The following is a 12,483-nucleotide window of genomic DNA, read 5'->3' on the forward strand; positions in this document are numbered from 1 at the left end:
TTAAAAAATTTTCTTTCCTGAAGTATTTCTGTATCTCATTGGTCCATATTCACTCTAATTTGTGCTTTTAAACTAATGATTGGATTTTTCTTTTTAAACTTTGAAGATGGGTTTTCTTTTTCCCATCCTTTCACTATCCTAACATAAAAGATCAAAAATATCGTTTGGCAGCAAGCAATCATTTTGTTTAATGAAAAACATCCAAGTATGATATAAAAACTATAATAAATGTCAAATATTTTTCAACATTTCTTGTATTACCCTTTGTTTAGTACTTAGAGGCAGAGCTTTTCCAGTGAATTTGAATCTTATATTTACTTGAGAATGTGTAACATTTATCTTACAGTATTTTATAGATACATTAAAATTTAATATTTCATTAAACACTGGTTTAAGAATAAAAATTTTCTTAAGCAATTGACATAAATAATACATATTTATTTCTTAATTTTTGCAGAAAAAGAATGTTTATCTACATGTGTTCAGAATATGCAGCAATCAGATGACCTGTCTCCCCTAGAAATTGTTGAAATGTTTGCTGGGCTTTCTTGTTTCCTCAAAGATTCGAGTGATGTTTCCCAAACTCTTTTGGATGATTTTCGGATATGGCAAGGATATAATTTCCTTTGTGATCTCTTGCTTAGGTAAAACCCCACAATTTAAGAATATATTTTAAATGTCTATTCAGTCTTTGTCAGTGGAAACAATGTGGTTTGGGGCCATGCAAAAAAGGGAATTAATCACTTACTCAATGTATACTTTATCCCTTTGGCTTTAATCAGTTCTTTTTATTCTTGTCAACAGAGTATAAAAAGTGAGTTTAAGCTCACAAATGCAGGCTACAAACGTGGTGGAGTCCATGGTTAGGTGTGGAAGTAAATCTGTTCTTCAGTAGCTGAGGGAGAAGAGCTTAGATGAACTAATTAACATCTTCCTAAAGTGTAAACTCGTGCTTAATTATATTTTTGGGATTTCCTACTATACCAGTGCTTTATTAATGTAGTTAATAACAAGAATAATTATGTAGATTGAATGAGACCTTACAAATGTATATATAAAACAAAATGTTTCACAAGCCCCCCTTTCCCATCCCAAATGTTTTATGTGTATCCTGGGGAAATGGCTGGTTGCAAATTTATTAGGAAGAAACTACTTATGTCTCACTAGTTGTTTCTGGCCCATTACTTACTTTTAAATCATTTGATCTGTTGTAAACCAGCACTATTTTGTAAACTCCTTATTTCTAACAGCAGTTTAACCTAGTTGCCACTACTGCTAAGCAACTCCCCAGAATACAATTTTGCATATATATCTTAGTTTACAAAGGAGGACATAAAAGTTGATGAAGTAAGCATTTCACATTACTAGGGGGCTGTTAATTGGTGTAATCCTTTGAGAATGCAGGTTGATCAGATACAATCAAGAGCCTCAAAAATGTTGATACACTTTGACATGATAATTTCACTTATGGTTATTAATCCTAAAAATATAATCCTAAATGTAGACAAAATTTTATGTGTATTAGTACTCCTATATTCTGATTTCTACTGGCTGTCCCACCTCCCTCTCCCCAAATCTGTGGTTGGCTCTCCATGACCATTGAAAGAATATCTATAAGGATTTTATATTAAAAGGAGAAGCATTTGTGTTAACACTGGTGAATGGAAAAAACAGGTTATAAAATTCTGTATATGGTATAAAAATAACTATTATTAAGACCAAACTTTTTACAATAAAAAAAGGCAAGTTTATAAACCATATCAGAATATTAAAAAGTGTCTTAGTTGTGAGGTGAAACATACTTTTTTCTACTTTAGTGCATTCTTCAGCTTTATTTTAATGAGAATAATTAGTTCTTTTAGGGAGGAAGCCCCAATAAATCTTACTCTTCAAGAGTTTTTGCACCCCATTTTGTGTTCTCAAGCCACAGTCAAAAGATAATTCCATAATGACTCCAAATGTTTCTTTTAAAGAAATATTGTTTTAAAAAATTGTTAGACTCTTCAGAACTTTATTTAAATGTACTCTAATGAGAGTATCTGAATTAATTAATGAGACAGATAAAGACTTAGAACTCTTTCCAAGAAATTCATTTTTAAAAATTGTTAACAGAAAAAATGTCTTCAGAAAGAAATGGTTAATAAGGTTTTTAGTTGTAAACAGTGAAACTTTATAATCTTAGAGTTTTAGGGAACTTAAGAGACATTTAGTGTGGGGCGCCTGGGTGGCTCAGTTGTTAAGTGTCTGTTTTCAGCTCAGGTCATGATCCCAGGGTCCTGGGATCAAGCCCCACGTCGGGCTCCGTGCTCAGCAGGAAGCCTGCTTCTCCCTCTTCCATTCCCCTTGCTTGTGTTCCTGCTCTCGCTGTCTCTCTCTCTCTCTGTCAAATAAATAAATAAATAATCTTAAAAAAAAAAAAAAGAGAGAGAGACATTTAATGTAATTCTTTTGTTTTATAGATACTTTCTACCAAAGATTAGTGATCTACCTAAAATAACATTGTTAAATGCAAAATCAGCACTTATATGTGAGGTCTTAGCCTATTATAATTTTCTTTCATTATGGTGTAATGTCTTATAATAAAATTTGTAGATTTAAAAAAAATAGTATGTTTTTATATAAGGAGAAATTGTACAAAGAAACTTCTTGGAGTACTTTATACATTTACTTACTGCATATACAAATTGAAAATTTCTTTCTGTATTAAATTTGAGAGTACAACAAAAGAGAAAAAATATTTACTAAACCATACTCTTCCTAGATTGGAACAAGCAAAAGAAGCAGAATCCAAAGATGCCTTGAAAGATCTGGTTAATCTGATAACTTCCCTAACAACATACGGTGTCAGTGAACTAAAACCAGCTGGTATTACCACAGGGGCACCCTTTTTATTGCCTGGATTTGCAGTACCTCAGCCTGCAGGCAAAGGTGAGTCTTTTTTTTTCTATTCTGAGCCCCTCAAAGAAGTAGACACAATCAGTTTGACTTGATTGCTCTTTGTTACATGTATAAAGGTATTAAGGCTGTTTTTCATTAGAGTTTACGCTTTATTGATGGTACAAATTCTTGAGTGACAGCCTTACCAGTTCATGTACTTGAGAATAATATATATTATGAAAACATTGTAACATCAGCCAGTGAAATTTACATTTTAGTATTTTATCTTAACATTCAAACAGCTTAATAATCTAAACATATCCTTTTTGAATGTTGGGACGCTAATGCATTTCCAGTTTATGTGGTTGGAACTTGATTCACACACACTGATCACCTTGTTATCTCTAAGGTATAAATAGAAAGCATGGGGCGCAAATGCTTATATTTTAAAACTAAGCAAATATAGGTACAAAGACTTCTTTTTCTTCTTCTTCTTTTTTTGTGAGAGAGAGAGGCAGAAGGGGAGAGAGAGAATCTTAAGCAAGCTCCACACCCAGCATGGAGCCTGATGAGGGGCTGGATCTCACAACCCAAGATCATGACCTGAGCCGAAATTGGATGCTTAAGCAACTGAGCCACCCAGGCGCCCCACAAAGACGTTATATTATTTCTTTCAGATCGGGGAGTAAATTTTATAGTTCGAATTTCCTAACTTTGACTCCTCATCTAGTGATCTTTTACTAAGAAAACTTGTTTAATTAATAACATTTTGTTACATAAGAGTGCAAGCTAGTTTTACTGTTTAATTTTTTTAACTGCATAATAATTGTTCTAAAAGACTCTGAGCATGAAGGCCTCTCATAGTTTCTTGACTATGATTGTCACTTAATAAATATTTGATGCAGTTATGATATTTGCATGTAAAATTTAACTAGCCAGAAAATATCAACATGTCTGGTTATTTAAATTTCACAGTACGTTATCTATGTCTTTTATGACATAGAAGTCAGCGGTTATAAATTTATTTCTTTGGTGAGAATAAATGGATTTACTAGAAAATCCTAAATTTAATTTACTGGAGAAAATTATATTGAAAGGTCATGACTTAGATTGGAGTTGTCAGATGTCCTACAGTAAATTGTACTCTCAATGTGTAGGTTATATAGAACTTAGTAAGTAGAAATGCAGGCATTTCTTACTGAGCAGTTCAAAGTTTCACTCTATTAAATATTAAGAAAAAAATAGGACTCTCAAAAAAAACTTCCAATATACAGACTGTATCTTGAGTATTCCACAATTAACTGTTTCTTTGAGTTAATTTAAAAATAGCTCTTACCATACTTCCTATTTTAAATTTTATTGTTTTATTTGGTTAATCAATCCAATCATGATACTGGCATAATAGCTAGTTACGATATAGCATAATTTTGTAATGAAAGAATTAATGTAGCAAAATTGACCTTCCTCATAGGTCTTCCTCATATTGTCTCATCTGTATCAGAGATAATAAATATATAACCTAGCATGTCCGGGGGTTCCTGGGACAATCCAGTGATGTGATGTCTGCGGAAGTGAGGTTAACTAGAAAGGACAGTGCCCTAAGATTCAGAATTTGGATGACATGAGTCATCGAACCTTTCTAAATATCACTTTCTTCTTCAGAAAAATTGATGGTAGTAGTCTATAAAATGCATGAATCAAGCTAGATCATTTTGAGTTTCATCGGTAAGTCAAAAAATATGTATTTCCCATGGCCTGCTTTGTAGGGTTATTGTGCAGACTAAAGGAGACAGCTCTGTTTCACATAAAGAGAATATGGAATCTCTTTTTTTTTTTTTCTGGCCAACATCATTTGAATGTATTGAAATCTATCCATTTTAAGTGTTGAATTTGATGAGTTTCCATAAATATATAAGCTTGTGTAATCACCACTATAATCATGATAGGGAATATTCCCATCCTTCTAAAAATTTACTTGTTCCCCTTGCGTTCAATCCCCGCTCCCTGCCCCACTTGCCCTGGCAACCATTGAGCCGCTTTAGTTTCACCCTTTCTAGAATTTCATAAGCTGGAATCCTACAGTATGTAGTTTTTTATGATTCATCCATGTTATTGCATGTATCTGAAGTTTGTTCCTTTTTTGGATAGTATTTCCTTATGTGGATTTCCTGCACTTTGTTTACCTCTTCGCCGATTGATGGCATGTATTTAACTGTCACGAATAAAGCTACTGTGAATATTTATATGAAACAAGTCTTTGTGGGGACATACATTTTCATTTCTTTGGGGTAAATACCAAGCAGTAGAATTGCTGGCTCCTATGTATATTTAACTTTATGAGAAACTGCCAAAATGTTTTCTAAAGTAGCTGTCCCATTTGCACTCATGTCAGCAGCAATGTGAGAAAGTTTGCTTTACATCCTCAGCAACACTTGGTAGTGTTAGTCTTTTTAATTGTAGATAATCTAGTGTGTGTGTAGTAGTATCTAGTTGTGGTTTTAGTTTGCATTTTTTGAAATAATTTCAAGCATCTTTTAATGTGTTTATTTGCCATCTGTATCTCTCTACTTTGGTTCAGAACTCTGTGCCCAGTGTTTGATAGGATTATTCTTTTTATTGGGATTTTAAGAGTTCTTTAGATATTCTGGATAAATCTTTTATAAGGTTTATATATTTTGTAAGTATGTTCTCCTGGTCTTAACTTGCCTTTTTTTCTTAGTAGCATTTAGAAGAATGGAAACTTTTAATTTTGATGAAGTCCAACTTATTTTAAAAATATTTTGCAGATTTTTTACTTCATACTGAAAAAATCTTATTTAACCAAATTCACTAAGGTTTGTGTTTTCTTCTAGGAGTTTCATATTTTGATACTTCTGTTAGGGTCTGTGATACATTTTAAGTTAATTTTTGTATATGGTAGGAAATAAGGTTTTTTTCTTCCAGTATGACTATCCAAGACCTTCTGTTGAAAAGACTGTATAACCATATATCTGCGATTCTTTTTCAGTTCTGCTCCATTGATCAATATGTCCACCCTTAAGCCAATACTATAAGACGTTGATTACTGTATCTTTTTTTTTTTTTTACTGTATTTTTAAAGTAAGTCTTGAAATAGAGTCATTTAAGTTGTCCGATTTTGTTCTTTTCAAAATTACTTTGGCTATTCTGCATCATTTGAATTCCATACAAATTTAATGATCATGTCAATTTTTGGAAAAAAACAAACAAACCAAAAAAAAAAGCCTGAGACTGGGAGTTGATTGGGAGTACATCAAATGTAAATCAACTTGGGGAGAATTGACATTTTAACAATATTGAATCTTCCAATCCATGAATATATATACATATATATATGTGTGTATATATATATATATATATATATATATATATACACACACATATATATATGTATATATATATATATATATATACACATATATATATATATAGCTTTCCATTTATTTGGGTCTTATTTTTTCTAAGCATAGTTTTATAGTGTACATTGTACAGAACTTTCGATTCTTCTGTTAAGTTTATTCTTAAATATTTTCTTTTTGATACTATTATGAGCATAATTGTTTTCTTAATTTCATTTCAGATTTCTTATTGCTAGTTTCTAGAAATGCAGTTGATTTTTAAAATATTATCCATTTTTACCTATGACTGTTAAATTTGATTTTTGGTTTTAGTGGGGGTTTTTTTGTTGTTTTTTGCTGTTACTTTTTTTTTTTTTAACTCCCCCCCCCCCTTTTTTTTTTTTTAAGATCTTTATTTATTTGACAGAGAGAGAGACAGTGAGAGAGGGAACACAAGCAGGGGGAGTGGGAGAGGGAGAAGTAGGCCTCCCGCGGAGCAGGGAGCCCGATGTGGGGCTCGATCCCAGGACCCTGGGATCATGACCTGAGCCGAAAGCAGACGCTTAACGACTGAGCCACCCAGGCGCCCCTGTTACTTTTCTTTTTAATCTAGTTTTGGATAAGAGATGATGGATTATTGTAAAGGAATGGAGATGAGGAAAGCCAAGTGTGACAGGGTCCTGTGTAGCACTGATAGAATGAAGCAATGATAGTCTTCGCAGATTGTAACTCTTCAGTTTAGACTGTTTAGGAGTTGGGGCTGGCTATATTCTGATATATTGACACTGTTTATCTTTTTGTCAGTTGTTCAGAGTACTTTGGGGGAATATTTGCTTTGGTTTCATTGGTTTCCCTTTCATCATCTGTGAAAAGGAAATTCCTGCTACTAAGGAATTTTTTACATATTCATTGATTATCACATTTAAAAGGTCAGAATGAATGTACCTACCTTACATTGCTCTGTACATAGGTACAGTTTACCGACCTTATTTTTAGTGCTGATTTTAAATCAAATGGAACAGTATAGACATACAAAATTTAAAGGAAAAGGTAAACTGGGTTATTAATGAAGGTGGTAAACTTATCTTTGTATGTTAATGCTTGAGAATGACTTATATTTCTATATTTTATAAAACTTTGTATCCTCACCAGCAGAAAGCTTTTTATTTTTTCTTTTTTGAAGATTTATTTACTTATTTTAGAGAACACAAGCAGGAGGGAGGAGCAGAGGGAGAGGGAGAGAATCTCAAGCAGACTCTACACTGAGCATGGAGCCCAACACGGGGCTCGATCCCAGGACCCTGAGATCATGACCTGAGCCGAAATCAAGAGGCGGGCGCTTAACCAACTTGGCCACCCACATGCCCCTATATTTGACTTTTAATTGTTGTATGTTTAAACATTGTATTCGGTTCAGCTTTTTATGGTGGACAATTTGTTCTTGGGATTGGTTATTAATATTCCTTATCTTTTGTCATTGACATCACTTCAAACCAAATAATGAAGATAAAACTTGGGAAATTCCAAATTTTCCCACATTACTCTAAACTCGGCTCTTTTTGACTCCTTTCTTTATAGTGAAACTGGTATATTGTCACTTAGTTGAAAGATGCAAAATATTGGATATAGTTATCCTTTAACCTTATTTGTCACCGTTGGTCACTTGTAGTCAGACTTTAACATTTGTATGTCCACCAGTCCATCTGAGCTTGTATTATCTGCAGGTAATAAAAAGGAAAGATGTCCTGAAAGAGCAAGCATATTATGAATCTGGAGCTGGAAGTAAAAATATATCTTTAGTATTTGCTACACATAGAAGAAGTTTATATGTTACAGACAAAATTGAAATTGTGTACAGATTAAAGATTTTAAAAAATCTTTTCATTTTTTAAAGAATGTCTAAGCCAGGATTTCTGGGCAGTCCTTCTAACTCATTTTTAAATTTTTCCTAGTTCTGTGTTTATCTTCTTTCTGAAATCTGACTTATTCTGTAAGGCACTATGCTAATTTCTTGGCTCTAGGTTAATGTTTTGGTCACTCTGGCAAATACCCTGTATTCCTAATAGTTGTGAACATGGGGACAATTTTTAGAGGCAAACACTTGTTTTCAGGTGCTTCAAATACTTTATATGTTAATTTCTTTATAATTATTTTTTACTAATTTACCTCACAAGAGCCAGGTATACAGATTTTTTTTCTTGGTTGGTGTGTTTGAAAATCAGATGTTAAAAAAATACAGCTAGTAGTTAGCCATAAATGGCTTTAACACACGTATATGTAAAGAAATTGTACTTTTAGCTTGAAAACAAAATACATTTTCAAATTAAAATTTATGAGAGTTCTAGTGTAGTCATGATAAAGGGACACTGGAACTTAGAGAATTTTCAACCCCCTGTTTTCCTGCTTGCATTCTTGCTGCTCCCTGGCCTTTTACTGCTTCAGGCTAAAAGTATTTTCTTACAGTCAAGGTCCATCTTACAGATAATAAAAAGTGAAATCCTTGCACATTTCCAAACTCAGAAGGCTGGACTTACATAATGTGCTTTATTTTCTGTAAAACAGTCTAATGTTTCAATATATACTATTCTTGAATTAGAATATTCATAATGATGCATTAAAAGTTTAAACAGTATTGTTTTTAACTGAAGTCAGATAGAGAAAAACAGGACTTTCTGTGAAAACAGGATGTGTTCTTAGGAAACAGTTGATAAATGTTATAATTCGTGCTCCGTTTAAATAGACTAGTTTGCCATGATTAAAATATCATGTAGCACCTACTTTTGTGTTCTTGTTTTCCATTTTAGGTCACAGTGTGAGAAACATCCAAGCCTTTGCAGTTCTTCAGAATGCATTTTTAAAAGCAAAAACCAGCTTCCTTGCCCAGATCATCCTTGATGCCATCACAAATATTTACATGGCTGACAGTGCCAATTACTTCATCCTCGAGTCACAGCACACACTGTCACAGTTTGCAGAAAAGATTTCTAAACTCCCAGAAGTACAAAGCAAATACTTTGAGATGCTGGAGTTTGTCATTTTTAGCTTAAATTACATCCCTTGTAAAGAACTCATTAGTGTTAGCATCCTCTTAAAATCTAGCTCTTCTTACCACTGTAGCATTATTGCAATGAAGACACTTCTTAAGTTTACACGACACGACTACATATTTAAAGATGTGTTCAGGGAGGTGGGCCTTCTGGAGGTCATGGTAAACCTTTTGCACAAATATGCTGCCCTCTTGAAGGATCCAACTCAGGCACTAAGTGAACAAGGTAAAGCATTTTCCAGAATTCTGCTTTTATTTGACAAAGGGGTTTGGGCAGGGTGTTTTGTTCATGTTTTGCCTTTCATTTGGCTGTTGATTTGAATGACTTACTAATGTGCATTATTGTGATATCCTTGTGAGTATTTCCCACATTTAACTTGTTCATTCAGCCTCTGTTAGGGAATTGGGTGGGGGGGCAGCTAGAAATATGTCATTGTGGTGGAAAAGAATTTAAGATAAAAATTGAGGGAAACATTTATGGTCCACATGACTCATGTGTACTACTTTCTGCTTCTAAGAGGGAATTTAAAAAGCTCCTAGAAACAATTGGGATGTTTAGGTGCCTCACAATGTTCTTAATTCTAGAGCGCAAAAAAATAAATCTTTTTAGCAATGTTATATATGTACACATATATTATCCTTTAGGTACCTTAAATTTAATATTTTTCATCCTTCCTAATCTGATAAAAGCACTTAGTATTACCTGTGTTGAATGAATTAATACAGTGTGAATAGATAGCACTATTCATAAATAGTGCCTTAAAATCTAGTTTTCTCCTGTTAACCTTAGCCTTGATTAGGAAAACCTTTGTTAGAAGAATACATTTAACTTTGGCGTTTTCCCTTTTTTTTTTTTTTTTAAGGTTCTATTTTATTTTTTATTTTTTTAATTTTTTATTTTTAAAGATATTTTTTTTAAGATTTTATTTATTTATTTGAGAGAGAGAGAGAATGAGAGAGAGCAAGCACATGAGAGGGGGGAGGGTCAGAGGGAGAAGCAGACCCCCTGCCAAGCAGGGAGCCCAATGCGGGACTCGATCCCGGGACTCCAGGATCATGACCTGAGCCGAAGGCAGTCGCTTAACCAACTGAGCCACCCAGGCGCCCTAAGGTTCTATTTTAATTCCAGTTAACGTACAGTGTCATATTAGTTTCAGGTGTACAATACAGGGATTCATCACTTCCATACATCACCCTACACTGGCATTTTCCTTTCTCCTGTTTGATAGACAACTGTAACTTCCTAGCCACACGAAAATAAAATCCGTAAACACTGATGTTGACCTTACTTTTGGTAGATGGTAGACACGTGTATCATTTTTAAAGGGTATATTATATCATTTGTATTAGTGGTAAAAGTGACTAATAAAGAAATAATTAAATTATTTAAACCAAATCAAGAAAAAAAATAAGCTTACAACTTTTGGGACTTGAACCTTTGGTCCTTTTTCCTAGGGGACTCAAGAAATAATAGTTCAGTTGAAGACCAAAAACACCTGGCTTTGTTGGTTATGGAGACCTTGACAGTGCTGCTTCAAGGATCCAACACAAATGCAGGTGACTAGACAAGTTACTAGCAAATGCTTCGGGGAGTATTATCTCTGGTTTTGTCTTCTCTAATGACTCTTGCTTCTGAAATGTTCCTATCACTTAGAGAAAAAACTGTTGATTCAGTGACGGTACCATCATATCTAGAAACACAAAACTTTTGACCGTTACAAGTTTATTGACAAAATATGTAACATTATTATTATTATTTCAATACTATGCCTTGTTTTTAAAGTAGTCTTTTAAAGTAGTCTTTTTTAAAATAGTCGTTAGAGTAGTGGGGTGTTTTTTTATTTACATAATACAGACTTTTAGTAGAATGACTTTGTTTAAATATTTTCCAAAGTACCTACTTCCTATGGTGATTTTCTTAATTTTTAGTAATTCAAGTTAGAGTATTATAATGTTACAACTTTAAGGAGGTATTGAAAAATGATTCTGTAGTAAAACTTGCCTCTCCCAGGTAGATTGGATTCATAACATCTTTATCTTTGGTCTCAACTTCTCTTCAGTCTTTTTCTATCTGTCATTAACAGTCCATTTGTATTTGTAAAATAGCACTCTTGCTCTTGAAAAAGATCACTTGAAACCTCTCAGGCAACAGTGTCAATACAGTTTGAGAAGAGTAAGTAACGGGGAGGTGAATTGAGATGAGAAGGCTGGGCTCAGATCATACAGAGCCTTTCAGGCCATGCCAAGGAACATGAATTATATTTTAAGTGTTATGGAAAGCTACAAATGAGTGAAGGAATGAACGAACGAAAAAATGAACTAGTGAACAAATGCACTGCCTATTTGCCTGAATGCAAAGGAACTCAATATTCAACATATTTAAAATATATTGTGTGTCCCAGGCACCATGCTAGGTGTTCGAGACACAAAGATAATTCTTGCCCTGAAGGAATTATAACCTGATGGGAAAAGACGTAAACATGTAATTATATGTCGTTACTTAAGTACAGTTTTGGCAAATTCCAAGACAGAGTTGAATGAATTTAGTAGGTTATTTAATAAGTATGGTGAAGTTTAATGGGTATGATATTTCATCTGTGATATAATGCATAATCTCCTTATTTCCACAAATTAGGTTTAGTTGACTTAGATAAAAGAATAAGGTACTATAAAGGATTTATTTGGCAGATTATCTTTTGATGACATGAGCTAGTGTTACACAGGATGGACTGAACAGTTCTATTGGAGGAGAGTGGAGAACTTACCTTGTGTGACTAAAAGTCACTTAACACATCTCCCAGAGTGCCAGACGTTTTCACAAAGCTCTTTTCTTAATGACTATCTTTCCTTGTTAAGAAAGATATTACTTAGCTATGTGATCTTGGGCACTCAGACGGTGCTTTGATCATAGTAAGTGTTCAGAAAATATTAGCCATGATGATTATGTAATGGGCACTAACTGGTCACCTGGAAGTAAGTACACATGATCTTCCGTGTGCTAAATCTCAGCACATGACTTCCATTCACTTCAGGACCATGTAATTCTTACAAAGTTTGCAAATAGGAAGTCATTAAATAGAGGACAGTGGCCACTATAGCAAAATACACAGGCAGCTTTTCACTCAGGAAACATTTACTGAAACACAGACTAGAAGGAAATCCCAAGTTTAATGGGGAGCCAAACATACAAACAAATAATACTGA

At 33.6% G+C, this 12,483-nt stretch overlaps 1 protein-coding gene across 1 annotated transcript in view; it reads left to right on the forward strand.

Moving 5' to 3' along the window:
• WDFY3 (WD repeat and FYVE domain containing 3) overlaps positions 1–12,483 on the forward strand; it is a 233,039-nt gene that overhangs the window by 93,845 nt on the left and 126,711 nt on the right. The window contains exons 7-10 of the mRNA XM_044912920.1: positions 458–644; positions 2,762–2,928; positions 9,038–9,505; positions 10,735–10,836. Of these exons, the coding sequence (XP_044768855.1) occupies positions 458–644; positions 2,762–2,928; positions 9,038–9,505; positions 10,735–10,836 (924 nt within the window). The remainder of the gene's footprint in view (positions 1–457; positions 645–2,761; positions 2,929–9,037; positions 9,506–10,734; positions 10,837–12,483) is intronic.

The sequence above is a fragment of the Neomonachus schauinslandi genome, chromosome 2 (assembly GCF_002201575.2).
Source record: "Neomonachus schauinslandi chromosome 2, ASM220157v2, whole genome shotgun sequence".
Taxonomy (NCBI): Eukaryota; Metazoa; Chordata; class Mammalia; order Carnivora; family Phocidae; genus Neomonachus; species Neomonachus schauinslandi.